Below are 19,533 nucleotides of genomic sequence, written 5' to 3' on the forward strand. Positions count from 1 at the left end.
AGCCAGCAAAACGGTTGCAAAACTTGCATTGATATAACTTGCTTCTATTACGACATATAAGATAAAGTGTAATCATTGTTCACCTGTGGTATAACAGAACTCTCTTTTGAAGGAATTGGTCTCAACTTGCTCCAATCAAAGAGGATATGACGTGTTCAAACATCTTAGTTAGGAGCGTTTTTGTCTCTCTATTTTTACTCAAATGCGGAAATGATCCCCCATTCAAAGATACGCACTTTTAGTCGTTCTTAAAGATTTTTAAACTTAAAAAATGGTACGACTTATATGTGAACTATCTTTTATTTTGGAATAATATGTTTTTTTTTACAAGTATTAAAAACAGACGAATTGGTGTCTTTTTAGTCGGTAAGACCCGTGCGGAGCACGGGTCGATGGTCTAGTAAACTTAATTTTTGAGATATTTGATAAATTCACAACTTTATTTTCTGAATTTATTTAAGATAATGATATCTTAAAAATAGAAACTATAGGAAATCAAAACTATAAAAAAATCCTTATTCACAACAACATTAATTGAGATGATCCTTAAAAAAAACATTAATTGAGATGATATATGCATTTATATAATTTATTTTTTGAACTCAATTTTTTAATAGTTTTAAGAAAAATGCTAACAAGTGTCATTAGACATTGTTTAAGGATACAAACGTGTAGTTATGACTTTTACCCGTGTTTGTCTTGTATTTTTAAGACAAATTTTTTCATATGAGTTCTTTAAACAATAGACACCTTTTTTTAAGAAATACACTTAAGACACTTGTTAGCAACTTTAATATAGGTTTACATCATTACATAATGTTTTGACAAATTTTACATCATCTTAAATTCAAAAAACCAAACAATTCTCACGAAATCTAAGCTCAGATTTTCAGAAAGTCAGAGGAGGTAATAGTAGATTGGTCTTTTGTTGACTCATCTTATTTATGATCACAGCAACCTTCCACACGTACTCCAATCGAATAATATACTCCCTCCGTTTCAAAATGAGTGTCGCTTTAGCCAATTGCACACATATTAAGGAATTGAATAAAGTAGTCAAATGTCATAGCAATTTTACCAAATTATCCTAATCAACTATTAGTTTGTTTTTTATTAAAGAAAGAATAATACATTGGAAGTAGTGTAACATAATATTAATTGAAGGGTACAATTGAAAAGAAAAAGTTATTATTGCATTGGAAACTGAAAGCGACATTCATTTTGAAACAAATTTTTTTAGCTAAAGCTACACTCATTTTGAAACGGAGGGAGTAACAATTAGTAGTAGCATATAATAGTATTTGCATTTGATATGTGGTTGATCATTGCATTTTTTTTAAGGGGATTGAGATCATTGCTATTATAAAATGATTAGTGGATGTGAATATCTTATTTTAGGGCACTCAGTTGACTTTGTATGAAAGAGTGTTTATATTTATTATAGAGAAATGCCAATTTTATCTCTTACTCTCTCCGTTTCAAAATGAGTGTTGCTTTAGCCAAAAAAATTTGTTTCAAAATGAATGTCACTTTCAGTTTCCAATGCAATAATAACTTTTTCTTTTCAATTGTACCCTCCAATTAATACTCAGCACACTACTTTCAAAGTATTACTTTTAAAACTAACCAATAGTTAATGATGATAATTTGGTAAAATAATCATTCTCTTTCTTTTAATCATTGCATTTCTTAATATGCATGTAAACACCTAAAACGACACTCATTTTGAAACGGAGGGAATAATTTTTTTAAAGAATCTCTTAATTTAATTTATTTTAAAAATTTAGTTTGATCTCTTAACTTTAAATTCAGTTAATTTGGTCTCATAACTTATCTTAAACGTTCAGTTTGATCCTTTAATTTAAACCCGATCAATTTGATCCCTTACTTAGTGTAAGTTAAACAACTTGTTTCCTCAATTTGTTTCTTAAAAAAAAAAAAAACTTGATCCCTTAACTTATGAAAATATAAGTGTAAACTAACAAACTCGACCCCACTATATATGCAGATACTCTCAAATATATAGCTAGGATCTTAATATTATGAATATTTAAAAAATATTCCTGATTCTATGAACCGACCTATTAGAAGGGTATGTTTAATATGGACTTCTAAAAAATAAACAAAAGGTGGACCTTTGTATTTTTGATAAAAAAATAAATTGTATAATAATAAAAAATTGAGAACCAAAATAATAATTTATTAAAATTTACTAAAAATATAAGGGTATCCCGATTCTAATTTCATGTATACTATTTGTTTTTTTGGATAGTCTTTATATTGATTTGCAGAGCGACTTTTACGGTGAAGAAATGTCTTATTTGATATAATTTCTCTTTATTAGAAAGTTCATAATATTATTATTAATTCTTTACGACTGAGATGGTGGCTCAATTGGTATCGGTCTAGCAAAAATATACATGAAAAACGAATATCAATGCTTCAAAACTCAATTTGTCTATTTCTTTTTTGTTAAATCAACACAAATTAGGATTTGTCTCGTCTATAATAAAGAACGTGGGGAAGACGGTAAACTTGTTAAAGTTGAGAGTGTTATAGTTTGTTTTTAGTGATTTTGAGATATACTTGAAGTAGCTAGCTATAGTAAACTCAACTAAACATATGGTTCAAAATGATCATCAACAATAATAATACAAACATTTATTACAAAATGGAAAAGCATAGGTGCATATTCTAGTTGGTAGGTTGTGCTTATGAATGGAAAGAGATAGATGTAGCAAAGAAAGAAACTGGGTCACTTGCAATATTTATGGTGTGTATACATGTATATATATTATTTGACCAACCAGTCCTTGATATTGTTATTGATAACAACCATATACAATACGGTAGCAAAAAACAAATACCAATCAAAGAGAGGCTGTACGTAATAAATATAGTTAAAAGTAAAATTTAGCAAAAGTATGAGCTAGCTTAGTATATATGATCAAGAAAGAATATTCAGAAGTTCCAGTTCCAAAGGAATGATTGATGAGAAAAAGGATCGTCATTATCATCATCATATTCTTCAACTGGTGGTGGAATGGAATACATTAACTCACCCGAATGCATCTTCTCTAGGTCAGAGTACAATAGACCATAATCAGACCCAGCAGCAAAATTAGCATCATGTGTACTTGAAGTTGAACCATCCAACATGTTCAAAAATGTCCAATCAATTGTGCTCCCATTATCGTACATAGTAGTAGAAGAAGATGAAGAGCCACTAATTTCCGTCACCATATTGATATTGGATTGAACATTACCATTAATATTGTTATTATTATTATTATCAATAATTGGTGGATTTTTGTTAGCAAAATTTGCAGCAACCTCTCGAATTTGTTGTGGTGTAAGTGAATTGTTAGAAAATGCATTGATATCCAAATTGAAAGGTGTATCAGGGAAATTAAAAGTTGCATGAGGACCACGAAGACAATAAAGTGCAGCATCAAATGCTTTAGCTGCTTTCTCAGCTGAATCATAGGATCCTAACCATATTCTTTCACGACTATTTGGTAGCCTTATTTCAGACACCCATTTTCCCCACTTTCTAAATCTCACTCCTTTGTACTTCTTCTCGTTCTTATTATCATTATTTCCACTTGAGGTAGAAGTTGATGATGGGGTTTTAATTTGACCAGTGGCGACATGATGATCCATATTGTGTAGTATAGTAGCTAGTTACATTCATATAATAATAAAGTGGTTGAATTAATATTGGAGAATTCATTGTGTTGTGCTTGCTTATAAATGATGATGGCTCGTGTGTGTGAATAATAACTTGGATTTTGAATTGAATGAAGGTCTTAGCTCTAAACGTGTTGATCGAAATGAGCGTAAAAAGAGTGTGCAGTAGCAAATGGACTTATCCTTCTAAAGTCGCAGGGCAGGGTGGTGCATTTAGTAAGAGGACGCGGTAGGTCCTACTTTTTTTACTCCTCCACCAATGTTTCACATTTATTATTCCTTTCACATACTCCATCCGTCCCGGAATATCTGAGTCAGTTTGGTTTTTCACACAGATTAAGAAAAATGTATAATAAAGGGAAAAGTGGAATATATTGAATTGAGAATGATAAAAGTAGTATTAATTAGAGTTATATTGTATTGGGAATGATGAAAGTTGTATTGAAAATTGAACTGACTCAGTTATTTTGGGACACTTTTTTTTAGTAAATGGGTCAGATATTTCAATATTTTATCATTTTTATTATTTCAATTATTAATTAATAAATTCATAAATCTTATTAAAGTAGGAGTAAGGCACAACAATATGAACAATATTATACAATATAAAAAAATTACTATAATATTATTTTCTAAAAACATTTTGATGCATACACAATAATACTTAATACACTTATAAACATATCGTAAATTGTACTACAATTTAAGTGATAAAAGATATTATTTCACAGCTAGGCTCTTTGAAACCAAAAAAAAAAATAAAGAACTAAAAACTAATACTACTAATAATTTTATTAAATTATACTTATGAAATATTAATGTATTTAATATTGTTATAAATATAAAGTATGATTTTATGTCCAAAAAATTGAAAATTAATAATTTTTTTGTTAGAAAGATGATATTTTGGCAGAAGTGGAATATAATGATTTAAAACTAATAGATATAGTATAGATTAATATAGTTGGAAAAATAATTAATATTAAATTAAAAACTGAAAAAGATTTTTATTTTGTGACAATATTTTTACATGTATATATAATATGATATTTGTCGTGGAACAGAATGAGTAATGTTTTTTTACAAAAGTCTTCTCTTTGTTTGTCTCTCTATGATGGTTTAACATAAAATATAGAGCACGTGGGGAAAATTGGTTGTAGGATGATGTTGACAACCAATACATAACATCGTGGGTGACTCTCATGGGTGGACCACAAAGCTAAGGTACGTCAATGACCCAAACTGTCCTTGTCTCTAAGAGAGTTCACTAAAATAACAACTCTTTCTGGGCACACCCATTATCTCTACAATAGCAATCTCAATGTCAATGGGGGCTACATCCATTTTTGTTCTTTTCCATAGGTTATGATCATTACCAAAACTGAAAATTCTTTATTTGAATCAATTCAACGAGTTATATAGGATAGTTTATGAGTTGAGCCCAGTCTTACAACTCAAATGTTCCTTATAGAATGTTTGCAAAAATGGTTTTGAACTTATTTCTCTTACCAATATGAAGTCTCTCTCTCGCTAGTTTATAGCGTATAAGCTCATATTATTAAAGAATTTTCGCTAGATTAACCCTAGTAAGAAAAAGGAAACCAAATGTCTCATTGCCGATTCAAAGATTGATCTCATAGCTGATTAAAATGGTCTATGTTGTGGAGATACCTTGGTGCGTTCATTGAAGGTCAAAGATCCTAATTATGGTGAGTTAGAAAAAAAAAGACTAATATGTCCTAATTGGTCTCCCTTAGAGATTGTTTTGAATGTTACACAATTATCAGGAAATAAATTAAGTTTTTACTTTTAAAACCATTTTTTAAGAAAAGTATAAACATAGGATCCATTCACTATGTGAAAATATTTTTTATTTTTGTTTTCTAAAATTTCTGTTAGTTTTGTTGGTTCACATTTTATAAGAGATTTATAAAGTGATTCGTTGTGATGAAAAGAAGATAAAATATTAGCTAAAGATGGTGCAATTCAGAATATAATGAAAATAATTCTTTTAAAGTTTTCAATAATGCAAAAAGTTTCCCTCAAAAAAAAAAATAATGCAAATCAATATATATATTTTTTAACTAAAAAAATGCAAAATAATTGTTTATTTAAGGTGTTTTTTGTTATCAATTAAAACTAGCTCAACAAGCACAAAATACCGAAATTGATAGGTCGACACCGTGATCGGGGTTCAAACCCCTATTTCACCACTTGTGTGTAAGCTTCCAATGATAATTGTCATTTTGTCTATCTACGAAAAGAAAACTAAGACAAAATTATGGGGAAAATTATTTTCAAAAAGTAAACAAACTCTTCAGGATTTGTTTGAGTTTGGAGAGGAGGGGAGAACTTTGAAGGTTATGAAGTATAGGGAAAAACTGAGAAATCTTTCACATATTCTGAAAGAGTGTTTTATTAGAGAATGATAAATTAATGTTTATTATTAATATATATTTAATTTTAAGATTATTATAACAACATATATTAAATTTGTAGAATTCATATAAACAATCTTAAACCCTAAAAAAATCTTCCTCCAATACAATTTTTGAGATACTAAGTCTTCTGTATCATGAAGAAAAATGAACCACCAAGACCATTCTCTCTAAAAGTTTTCTACTTCTTCCACTTTTTTCTTCCTTTTTTCCAAAGCCATCCGCTTCATTCACATCCAAACTCGCAAACAAAGTCTTACAGACCAACCTATGAACGAAAACCCGGTCAAAGATGTGGCTCACATGTCATCTAGATGTACTTTCGATTTTCAAATCAATTTCATACATGTTTTGCAACTTTGACTAGAATACAACAACAACAACAACATTGACGACAATACGTTCTTTCATAAAATGAATCTCACTAAATGTGGTCGATTACATGAATCAAATTACATCAATAAGTATAATCATAAACTATATTTCGATTCAACTCATTAATATATTGATTCTTCTTAATAGTTTTTCTTATATATATTTTTTTAGATTTCCTTTACCTTTAATGATCTCATTATCCTCATCTAATATATTCTTTGTATTATTATAGAATAATAAGAATATACAGGTCCTTTCTTTATTATCCTCCATCTAACGACACTCACATTAACATTATCTTTTCAACACTATATATTTTGAAAGACTTTCAAATTACGTTTTGAAAATATATCTGACATAAAATGAAGAGTTATATATGAATTTCAACATATTTTAATTTATCTTTACTACTTACATCACTATTTATTTTTTCTTTTGACAAACTTTACATGATTGTCTTAAAAAGCTTTGTCTAAAGTCAGAAGTAAAATAGCTTTGCAATATACACAAATGTGTTTTTATCATTGTACTAATAAATCTTCTCATATCTCATTTGATATAAATATGAGATTTATTGATTTAATTGCAAAAATAAACTTATGCATAATACAAAATTTATCCCCCATAAAATTAGTTTATCATAAAACAAATATCATTGCAAAACAAAACAATTCTTATACTAGTTTTTCAACAAGTCAGAGGAGCTATATAGTATAGATTGGCCTTTTGTTGACTCACTTTATATATGGTCACAACAATTTTCCACACGTACTCAGCTAGAGTAATAAAAATATCAATTGTACTCCTTCAATTTCACAAGAGTGATCGGTTTAATAAAAAAAAAATGTTTTATAATGAATGACATTTTTAATATAACAATATTTTTTCTTTCAATTTTTCACTCTAATTAATATTACGGGCTCTCTCCAATCTTATTTATAAAAATAAAATGAATTAAATTTGGTGGCATGTAATATATAAGCAAAAGTCATCAAATTCAGCTCTAGCATCATTGATTCTAATTATACTGATTCATTTCTCACATGTTTCAATTCTTAAATTTTGGAAGCATGGATTGTATGATGTAATTCCTGAACTTCTTAGTTTTTTTTAGTATATCTTGCATTAGACAGACTTATTTTGTTTCTAATATATTTTTCTTAGTTTTTTCAGTGAGTGCATGCAAAATTTTTCTTAGTTTTTTCAGTGAGTGCATGCAAATTTAGTAAGATGTTTATTGTAGTACAAATGATTAAAAAAATTATATGAAGTTTTATAAAAACTAAGAGCATTTACAATGGAACTCATTGTTTGAATGCTCACTACAACAATTATAATATAATACACCACTTTTATATGCCTTCAAAAAATCCGTTCCTAACATGACAATGACAACGCAATTTTAATTGGTAGTGTTAGTTTTTTTTTTTTTTTGACACAATTAGTAGTCTTATTGTTTTCAATATTATAACAATAACATTTAAACAATATAGTTTTATTTCACCGAAAAAAGAAAAAGTTTTTTTAATACTATTTAATTAATTTAACTTTTATAGCTTTATAGAACTATTTTTCACTTCAGATATCTCTCTCTCTTCGAATCAATTTTCTCAGAAGCGCTTTGTCCCAAAATCGCTTCATGACATAGCTTCATCATCTTCATCTCAATCACTCTCACATCTTCATCTCAATCGCTCTTCTTCACAATCCCTTCATCGTAATTGTTCTGATCAAATTCTTCATCGCAATCTCATTCCGTTCCAATCGCTGAGTTAGAATTTGGATTTTTTTTTTTGGGTTAATTCTTCTGATTTGATGAGGTATTTTAATGTTTAAGTTAAGCTGATGTGATAATAAATCTGATTCATACATTGATATTTCTAGGTTTATTTGATTTGATTTTAAGTTGATTATTAATTTTGCTCAAGAAATTGACATTTTCTAGGTTAAGTTGATTCTGATTTGATGTAATTGCCATTTTCTAGGTTAAGTTGATTCTGATTTGATTTTAAGTTGATTTTAAATTGATGTGATTTGATGCAATTAAAATTTTCTTTCTTTCTCTGCTTTTTTTGTTGATTAGTAGAACATGATATGAAATGAGAATAAGAATTGTGATATTTAAGTTTGGCTGAATGAAAATGAAAGTTCTGAACTGACTTTGATTTTTCGTGTAGAATCTCTTGCGCTTCAGATTTCTCTGTCGAACATTTGGATCGACTCCGCATCTCTCGGGAATCAGGTTTGTTCACTCTCTTGTGTTTATTAAGTTTCCCATGTTAGTGCATTTGATTAGTTTGGTTACTCTAGAAAAGTTATATTCAATAGCTAGATATATATAACTGATACTTAAGTGATACTTGATCAGCTCCAATTTCTCCAACTCAACACATTAAGAAAGAAAATGATTAAATGAGATCCAACAATAATTTTATTCTAAAAAAAAAAAAAAAAAAAAAATTTCCCCATCACAAAAGTCAAAACACCTTTTGTCAAAAAAAAGTCAAAACACCTACCCTCCAACAAGGAAATCATCGAAAAATTGACTTCGTACCCCGTTCATACATATACCCGCAAAGTATATTAACTACCAAAAAACACCATTTATTTATTTTTAAAAAGTAAAAAAAAATTCTTCCACAAAATACCTACCAAGGAAAGATCTGAAAAACAACATTTAAGCTTGTGTAAATTTCTGAGAAAATTTTCAAATTTAAAACAGTTTGTTTGAATATTCAAACTGAAAGTAAACTTCAATTTTCTCCGATCCACATGAACTGCATTCAATTCACAAGTGCAAGGTAAACCATGTATTGTTCTAATTGAGCAACAATACTTTATTTTTTACTCTCTTCCAAACCAACTCTCGTCTTCTTCTTCTTCTTCAACAATGTGGCGTAGAGATTTCTTAGATACAAACTCATATAAATTCCCATAAAATGGAGTGTTGCTATAATGCTATATCCATTATGCGCTTTTCTTAAATGATGCTTGAATCTTCTTGATTTGCAACCTTGAATCTTCTTGTGAGTTTCACTATGCTATGGCCTATTTGGTATATAATGGAAGACGGACCTTCACGTGACCACCTTTTTCACTACTGCCTTTGTATTTCACGTCTCTCATAATGTATTAGCAGTGGGCATGGTTCTGTTCAGGATGAAAACTGAACCGTTTGTAAAATTTAAAATAACTGAACTGAACCGAACAATTTACATTTCGAACTGAATCGAATTGTTTCAAATTAAACCGAACTGTTCTAAAACGAACCAAACTGTTGTTATTGGTACCGTTGAAAAAAATATAAAAAAAAAACAAACGAAATTAAATTTTAATTACTGAACTGAACCAAATTATTACCGAACTGTTTCGAATCAAACCGAACTGTTTCAGAATTGTTATTAATGGTTCAATTTTTTTTTTTTTGGTTTAGTTGGGTTCAATTTATGAGTTTGGTTCAGTTTTTTGGTTTTTTTTCACCCTATTATACATCATGTATGTGTGCGCATGCTCACAAACAACACAACATCACGATGTCTCCTTTAATTTATTCACACACTCTTGCTCTAAAATATCTAAGTTAAATTTAATTGGATCAAAACGAGGATTTCACATCTCATATTGTTGTCACGTTACTCACATTGTATAAAGTGAAATTAAGGTCTAAACTTTCTAAATCAAATATTCACGTGGAAATGTTTGGAAAATGTTGAATATAGAGGACATATCACTTAATGATTTTTATACTTAATGATATATATGTGTGGGGATTGCTAACTTAGACCAACAAGCAAAAGTGCACATTTTCGTTTGGACAAAAATATCCAATTATCATTATTATATACAACTAATATATATCTATATATATGCAGGAATATGTTTGAAAAATGTTTCAAATTGCAATTAACTGCCGCCGGATGTATTTTAGTATTTTGGGACGTTAAAGAGTAATTTTAGAGGAGTGGAAGAACCCAGCCCGATCATGTTATATCTGGGCTCACTTTAGAAGTATTTGGGCTTAGCAAACAGATTCAAACTCTTTTATTGACGAAAATACCCTCAACCTCATAAACCCTGAACCAGGTCAACAACGTCACTGTTCAACAACAACAACACAAATGTATAAACCAAAACCTTCACAAATTCAATGCGGTTTGGATTCATAGCAATCGATTCATGGCGAAAAAATTGCTGTTATTCGCATTGGGAACGATGGATGACAACAAGTAAACGAGTACAAGATCGAAGCAAGAAGAAAAGGGTTCACGAACTCGAAGCAGCAACAGAGAAATGGAAGATAACATCAAAAATCGTTTTTTTAATTGAACTTCTCGAACAAGAACCAGAAATGGTTATTCCAGTTCGATCTCTTTCACATTATCGTAAACAAATCAACCTTCCAAAACCTCACAGAATCTCTGATTTTCTTCGCAAAACCCCTAAACTTTTTGAGCTCTATAAGGATCGTAACGGGGTGTTATGGTGTGGTTTGACGCAAAAAGCTGAAGTTTTGATGGAAGAACACAAAAGGGTCATTGAAGAAAATGAAGATAAAGCTGCTGAATATGTTACTAGGTTGCTTATGATGTCGGTTGATAAACGTGTTCAGTTGGATAAAATTGCGCATTTTCGAAGAGATTTTGGTTTGCCAATGGATTTTAGAACTCATTGGGTGCATAAGTATCCTCAACTTTTTCGTGTGGTGAAGCCTTCTCTTGACGATGTTGAGTTTTTGGAGCTTGTTTCTTGGAATTCTGAATGGGCCATCACAGAGATTGAGAAGAAGAATAAGACGATTGTGGAAGGGGTAACTGAAACCGAACACACCCCGGGTTTGCTTTCGCTACCATTTCCTTTGAAATTTCCTGTAAATTTTAAAAGGGTGCATAGTTATTATGGTGAAAAGATAAAAATGTTTCAGGAGAGGACTTATTTGTCTCCTTATGCTGATGCAAAGGGTTTGAAACCTGGTTCTTTAGAATTCGATAAGAGGGCTGTTGCTGTTATGCATGAATTGCTTAGTTTTACAGTTGAGAAGAGGTTGGTGACAGATCACCTAACTCACTTCCGTTGGGAGTTAGTTATGCCTCAGAAGTTGATGAGGCTTTTGCTTAAACATTGTGGTATTTTTTATGTTTCTGAGAGGGGGAAGAGGTTTAGTGTGTTTTTAACAGAAGCTTATGATGGTTCGGAGCTTATTGAGAAATCTCCTTTGTTTTTATGGAGGGAGAAGCTTCTTAGTCTTGTTGGCTATAGAGGAAGGAAGAAGAAGTTTGAGGCGGATAGTGATAGTGATGAGGAAGGCGGTGATGGTTTGCGTTTGCTTCAGAGTGATTCTGATGTGGAGGACTTGGATGTGGAGCTTGAGCAACAGGATACCTTGGAGTACAAGGATCCTTTACTCGAGGACGATTCTGAGATGGATGTTAGAGGGATTTCATGAGTGTGTCAAAATTTTATAACTTATTGAGGAGGAGGTTTGTCATATTTCAATTCAAACTTCAGTTACCTCAAGAACATGCAATTTAATACTTCATTGTAAGTCAATTTTGTATTGCTTTGTATCAAACTTGATCTCTTTTATGCACGAAAAAATGTATACTAAATAAAGGTTGTTTTTGTACCTGCATGCATTGTTGTTAATTAATGGCTATGGTAGGAGGGAAAAAAATATTTTCAGACATTTGGGCATAGGAAAACCAAGACAACATGGTTTTTTCATGTTCAGCTGAAGAGTAAATATGCAGTGAAACATTTGGGAGAACAATTAAATGCATCTTTTATAACAAAACATGATTAATTCTAGGCTCTAATATTACTAAAGAGGATCGATAAACTTGGTAGTCGTACCTGGTTCTATCTTTACCCAGTTAAGATGACTGTATTATCAACATAAACCAGTGTGATATGCAGGACATCTTTGGACCTCGATCCACAGCTCTAAAAAAACCTCATGGTTACACGCTCTATTCGATCTCTGCCATCGATTTGAGATTGGTCGGTTCACATTACACCTTCACTAAATTATTAATAAACAATCTCAACCATTGATTCAAGATCGGATGGCTGAAATCAACAACAGCGGCACGCGGTAACTGCGGAGGGTGTATTGGATTAGGATTTTAATGGACAATTTTTGTTTAAAAAAATCTTGAGGATTTTAAAAGACTTTGTAGGATTTTGATGACTTTGATGATTTTAAAAGACTATTAAGGATTTCAATGGATTTAATCCATAAGATTTTAAAGGATTTGAAATGATTTTATGGATTTCAAGAGATTTCAACAGATTTTATGAATTTTAAGAAATAATTGAAAAAAATAGGCTTAAATAGGTCTTTTGTCCCTGCAAATATAGACAATTTGAATCTTCGTCCCTGAATTAATTCTTCCAACCTGCCACTGCAAAATTTAACCATTTGATTTTTGGTCCTAATTAGGTTTTTTTGCTGAGGTGGGTTGTCATTAGTGACATGGTGCCCATGTGGCAAGTGATGATTGGGTGAGGTGGTTGGCTTAAATAGGTCTTTCGTCCTTGCAAATACATGTCATTTGAATTTTCGTCCTTGAAGTTACTAATCAGATGTAATTAGGACCATTTTTCAAATGATTAATATTTGCAATGGCAAAATGGATGGGTTAGTAACTTCATGGACGAAAATTCAAATGACCTATATTTGCAGGGATGAAAGACCTATTTAGGCAAAAAAAAAAAAAATATCATAACACACTCTCTTTCACAAAATCTCAATAAAGACTCTTTTATTTATTTTACTTTATTTTTTTACGGGAGAGTTAGAGAGAGAGAGAGAGAGAGGGAGAGGGAGAGAGAGAAGGAAGGAGAGAGAGAGAGAGAGAGAGAGAGAGAGAGAGAGAGAGAGAGAGAGAGAGAGAGAGAGAGAGAGAGAGAGAGAGAGAGAGAGAGAGAGAGAGAAGGGAGGAGAGAGGGAGAGATAGTAAAATCTTAAAAGAAAAAAACAATCCTAAGAAATCTCAGGTTTTCATGAAAGACTTTTTCATCCTAAAATTTCATTAGAAAATCCCACAAAATCCATCAAAATCTGATTTATTAAACAATCCTTCAAAATTAGAATGATTTTGAATACCACTAGACTTTTTTTCAGTGGTTAAGAGTCTTGATTGAATACCACAAGACTTTTTTTAAATGACAAAGAATCTTGATTGAATAACACAAGACTTTTTTTAAATTGGAAAGAGTCTTAATTGAATACCATAAGACTTTTTCATGATAAAAAAGTCTTTTAAAATCCTTTAGAATCATGATCCAATACACCCTCCGCGTGTAATCTGAATCTGATATCTTTCATCTTTTCCCGTGAAGGAATTGGTTGAAAGTGCATTAATCATTAGTTTAGTTTACTGCACTGGTTGATTTCATATAATTTTTTTTTTGAGTCGTGATGTTCAGAAGATTTGATGTACGCAGCCCCTGTGAGGTGTTTTATGCATCATGTGATTTTTGTGATTTAATGTGATTGTTTTGAATTCAGTTATACAACTTGTCTCTTATTTTTTTTAGCTCATGTGTTTAGTTTAGGTTTCTGCGGTACTCAACACAATTTGTATTTTGTTGGTTGTTTATAATGAAACTGCATCATAGATCCTGTCCTAATTAAGGATCCTTAATCCTTAGCCCTTCATCTTAAAGCTCTCAATGTTTTTAACCTTCAATTGCCTTTAGGTATTCTTAGGAGACAATCATAGATTTAAGGGGAAACTGCACTCACCTTGAGGTTTCATTGAATATCACACACACCCCTTCTAGTTTGAAATTCAAAACTCACATCCGCTGGGTTAACACTGTTAGTCAAATAACTTTATAAAACAAATTCTTCCTTGTTCCACGATTTCCCTTCTGCCAATTTCAACCATGTCCTTCATTCTTCCTCACCAAATCAACAAGTGCTCTCCCTTGTTTCTGGCTTGGCTATTCCAGCCCATTTGTAACCTGCATCTTTCCTTCTTTATTGTTGTTATGCCTATCCATTCGCAACAACAAACTACGCTTAATTACTGTCCAATTTGTTCCTGTGATGTTACCCATTTCTGGTAAGGCCACATCCCAATGAAATCACCTTTCTCTAAATACACAGTAGGGAAACCAAACTGGGATTCTCCAAAATCAAAGTAAGTTACGACGCTGCTTCATTCGGCGTTGTTTCACCGGACGACAAATGTTTCCTGTCACAAGTCCTAGTCGAAGATGCTTCACCGAACGAATCGGAGAAAAGCACTTTCGCCGCTTTATTGTTGCGGATCTGATTGCTCGTCGCTGTTGTCGCAAGAAGATAACGAACACAGGGATCTCGCGATTCGTTATATTTGGGGAAGAAACTTAAGCAGGCCAATCTGTTCCAGATTTGGGGATTCAAAAGAATTGAATTTGAATTTGTTTGGTCAAAAAAAAGAAAAGAATTGATTGAATATGAACATAGTCAAGGTGGGGTTACTAACTTACTGTGATGAGGCAATGTTTCATTTGAGAAGATTCTTAAACCTGGAAATTGGTGTTCGTCTGTTCGATTTGCATGACAAAGGGAATAAAAGAAAAATTATGGAAGGAAGAAAAGATAATTAGTGGGGAATTTTGAATGTTTATTATTGTCTTCAATATGGAGAGTCCCAGGTGAACGGTAATGTGTGAGTGTTTTTTAACAGAGGACAAGCAGGGGTTTATGTCAATTGGAAAAATTAAGGGAGGTGGGTGTTGAGTTTAAAACTAGAGAGGGGTGTATGTGATATTTAATGAAACCTCAAGGGATGTGAATGTAATTTCCTTATATTTGAAGTATATGCAAATCAGCTACTTGAGGGGATCATTTAATCAATCACATTTGAGGCCAGTATCTGGATTTTTTAGTCTCAGTCAAACATTATTATTAGCCTAAAAGTCTAGGGTGATGTTAATTGCTCAATGGGATTTAAATTTGCTTCAACAAAGATGATTAGCGTGACTCTCACAAAGGGAAATATATTTAGTGAAGGGAATGATTTGATTACTTGTGACATGGAAACAATTGAGAAAGGATTGACCATCTCTTGTTCAGAAGTTACAGACCTTTTTAACAGAAATCTAAAAGTACATGCTAGTCAGCATCAATAAGTTATGGTCATATTATTTGGATATTTTCAGTGTTTTAAAAACTAGGTCAGTTCGACAATTGGATTAATTCTAGTTATACCTTAGTCTAGTTGAACCGGAAGGAGCTAGTTGAACCGCAGCGGGTTCAACTATTTTTGCAACTTTTTATTTTATTTACTTTTAAATATCTATTTATTTGTCATGTTGAACCATGACCCAAATATCTCACCGGTTTGATTTCCGATCCAATTTTTTAAACAGTGTATATTGAATTGGTCAATGGTTTCTTTGATGTTCCATTTTATTCAATTTGAGAAGTTAGAATGTCAATCGTCCTAACATGGCCAAAAGTCAAGCAGAGCAAATCTTTGTCCTGTTATTGTCAAATCATTAATTTAATGTGACAAGTAAGTGATGCTTATCTATGTTATTGTTGTACTTTTCTTTGTTATACGTTACTATTATATACTTGTATTCAACTTTGGCAAGTTGGTTGGAATCAACTTTCATCTTTTCATGCATTGGTCTTCATTATTGATCATATTTACTTTGCTTCCTATCTTGCTGTAAGTCTCTGTCAAAATTTAATGGAAGAGGCTTCACTGCTTCATCTAGATAGATGGTGAGTCGCCAAATCATTACTACCCTATCTGCTTTGCCAACTATTTTAAAAGGCAGTGTCTGTTGCAGGAACTTGAATATGTTTGTACTGGATTCACGTGACATTAGGAAGTTCTTGGCTAAATCGTTTTTTTTTTTTTTGGAAAATCTGAATCTGATTACTTAGTTATACGATTAGTGTTGATAAATAATGGCTATAGCGGCGCTATATTGCTATAGTATATCAGAATTTGAACAAAACTCTATTATTATATGATAGAACCTCTAGTTATATCATTATACAATATACAATTTAGTACAAAATATTGTCAAATAACAGTTATATCGCATCGATATAACCATTATGATGAAATGGCAGTACTTAAATAGTTTGGTAGGGGTTGCATCATGATAAAAAAATTAAATCTTCTGTTAAGATGATCGTGTCTTGGGTCTAAGACTCCAAGGTGGAGTTTTTTAAGCTGGGAAATGTTTAAATTGGATGCTACCTTGAAGTCTCACGTAACTGCAACAATAAGCTATTATGCAAACTCTGTCTAAGATTTTGAATGGCTCATAAAACCTCAAACTATGTTTTTCATTGACCCCTTGGAATTCAACTTCCATGTTTAAATGATGCTTTTAAAAATATATGTTTAAATAATCCAAGTGGCTGGGCTCAATTTCTTTAGCAGCGTTGATCTTGTGAGGGAGGAATAAAGTTAATCCCCATAGAGCAAACTTTTTTTGGAGAGGGACGAAAGACTTTAAACTGTGTCTTGATTAAGCATCTAATCGGAGATTAATCTCATAGACGGTCTAAAGGACTGAAGTCTTTACGAATACTATGTGGAGTCACTGGGATGTCAAAGACTCTACTTACGGTGGTTTTCAACTACGTTTAAAACATCCACTTAATCATATACTCCCTCCTTTCTATATTGAGAGTTACCCTTGCTTATTATACACATTAAAAAAAAGATTATAATGAAATAAAGAGAATATAAGTTTATCAAATTAGCTTTATAAGTATTAATATATTCATTATTATTATGAAGGGAGAGCCTTGATACACCGGGTAAAGTTGTTGTGATATGATGGAAAGGTCACAAGTTCAAATGCAAAGTAAAACAATTTTGAGTTGAGACTTGAGAGTACTTATATACACTTAGAGAGTATACATAGAAAACAAATACTCCCTCCGTTTCAAAATGAGTGTCGTTTTAGCCAAAAAAAATTGTTTCAAAATGAATGTCGCTTTCAGTTTCCAATGCAATAATAACTTTTTCTTTTCAATTGTACCCTTCAATTAATACTATGTTACACTACTTCCAAAGTATTATTTTTTCTTTAATGAAAAACAAACCAATAGTTGATTAGGATAATTTGGTAAAATTGTTATGACATTTGACTACTTTATTCCATTCCTTAATATGTGTGCAATTGGCTAAAACGACACTCATTTTGAAACGGATGGAGTATTTAATATTACATTAATAAGCGACATTAATTCATCACGTGTCGCAAAGAATAACATACTTTGCTTACCTTCTATTACAAGTTTTTTATCTCTTTCATTTTCACATTTATTAAAAAAAGCACTTCATCCGTCCCAAATTATAAGCAAAAAAAAAAAAAAATCACACTTATTAAGAAAACTAAAACATAAGAATTTGGAGCATAGTTTTTTGTGTTTTCTTTGGAAAAAGTTTTATATAAAGATGTAAAAACAATTTTCATTGGCTATTGGTTATGGAAAAAATGAAAGAGAGAGAAAATTGAATGTAATTTGCATTTAATTTTATGAGAATAAAAAGTTTTTCTTGGAAAAGAGATTTTTTTAAAAAAACAAGATTAAATAGGATAAAAGTTTGTCTTTTTTGCTTATATTTTGGGACAAAGAAAATGAATTTTTTTTGCTTATATTATGGGACGGAGGGAGTAGTTGATATACTCAATGTGTTGATTGTATATGAATATTCATAAAAATACAATTGTGTATAGACGTGTCTAAATTTAGCTTCTTTTTCGGTGTACCAGAATATCGAACCTAGGTCACCAAAGTTGAAGAACAAATTTTTCAACAAAGTGATTCTAGGGTAACCTGTAAACTTTAGCTTCTTATCTTTCAAGATAAACTAATAATAATGACAAAAGTTATATTTGAATAAATAATAATAAGAATATGTAGTAATTTGAAATGTGACTTTTATTTAAGGATTTCTTTTAAGATGGACTTATATTAGTCTCTTTCCCCAGCAGCCCGAAATAATTGAAGTTCTTTGGCCTAGGCAGTTGTATGTATCTGTGCTTGCTTACTCCTTTAAGCAACTTGTCATGATGGATTATGAAGTATAACCATGAAATTAAAGTTTGTTCAAAACTGGGCAACTTGCCAATACACTGAAACAACTATTGAGTAATCAATTCTGTTCTTGCTCTAGGAACATAACCGTCGTTCGATATATGTATAGGGCCCATGCAGAGTCAGTTAAACATACAATAATTTTTATGGAAAAATAACTCCCAGCTTTTGGAAGTTGCAATGTTTTACACAGCTCACTATGTATTCTGTAAAATCTGTTTGGTTGTAGTTCTTGTACGTGCTACCCTTTATTTGTTGTTACTAATATTGTCGATAAAAAAAGTTGTTAAATTTCACTAGATTCTTTGTCTTTCAAATTTTATGTGTATATTTTGTTGTTGTACTTATTAACACCAAATTTTAACATGAATTAAGTCTAATTGAAATCCAAGTGTGTGAGTTTCCCACGGCCACATAACTATATTTCCCTTGCTCCTCCACCGTGTTGAACTTGACTCTGATATCACTCGTTGAAGAGTCTTCGATGAGAGAAGACAGTCCCCCTGCAAGGAAAAGTGCTGCTCTTATAGCAGACTGTGTTTAGTCTTTTTTATGGATGTGATATATCTTATGTTGAATTCTGTCATATGGGCTGCTGCAAACCAATATAAAAAAAATTATTACGTTATCCGAGTAGCTAATGATCGTGATGGCAACATGATTTTGATATCGCGTCTTCATACAAAATCTTAAGACAATGGGAGACTAACCATTAACACTTTAGCTGCAACACTTTGGGAGCGGAAAATGGAGAAGTTGGGATATATATAACAAAAACAAATTAAAAAAATGAAAGAAAAAGAAGGTAGCTAAAGTGTAACAATTGAAAGCCAGCTGGTAGCTGATTAGATATGACATATATTCATTGTTCACACAAGATAGTAGAAGACACAACATGGATCGATATAAATGTCCAAATATCTTTACTAATTTTTTCAATTAAGAATACAATAGAGAAAGAGT

General features: G+C 31.3%; 1 protein-coding gene and 1 pseudogene across 2 annotated transcripts; one reads left to right on the plus strand and one right to left on the minus strand.

The window, feature by feature from the left end:
* Nucleotides 1–2,735: 2,735 nt before the first annotated feature.
* On the minus strand, nt 2,736–3,724 carry LOC146942347 (ethylene-responsive transcription factor ERF017 pseudogene; annotated as a pseudogene).
* A 4,359-nt stretch (nt 3,725–8,083) lies between these two features.
* Nucleotides 8,084–12,132, plus strand: LOC146942348 (Ubiquitin carboxyl-terminal hydrolase family protein). Of its 2 annotated transcripts, none has more exons than XM_085756309.1 (3): nt 8,084–8,323; nt 8,681–8,745; nt 10,376–12,132. In XM_085756309.1, the coding sequence occupies exon 3, from the start codon at nt 10,651–10,653 to the stop codon at nt 11,944–11,946; it is 1,296 nt and encodes a 431-aa protein (XP_085612435.1). In that variant the 5' UTR covers nt 8,084–8,323; nt 8,681–8,745; nt 10,376–10,650; the 3' UTR covers nt 11,947–12,132. The 2 variants fall into 2 exon arrangements, with proteins under 2 accessions (XP_085612435.1, XP_085612436.1); XM_085756310.1 differs by having other exon boundaries at nt 8,084–8,220.
* The last annotated feature ends 7,401 nt before the right edge of the window (nt 12,133–19,533 follow it).

Source organism: Medicago sativa, chromosome 3, assembly GCF_051527215.1.
Source record: "Medicago sativa cultivar Bolivia chromosome 3, Bolivia_mono, whole genome shotgun sequence".
NCBI classification, from domain to species: Eukaryota; Viridiplantae; Streptophyta; class Magnoliopsida; order Fabales; family Fabaceae; genus Medicago; species Medicago sativa.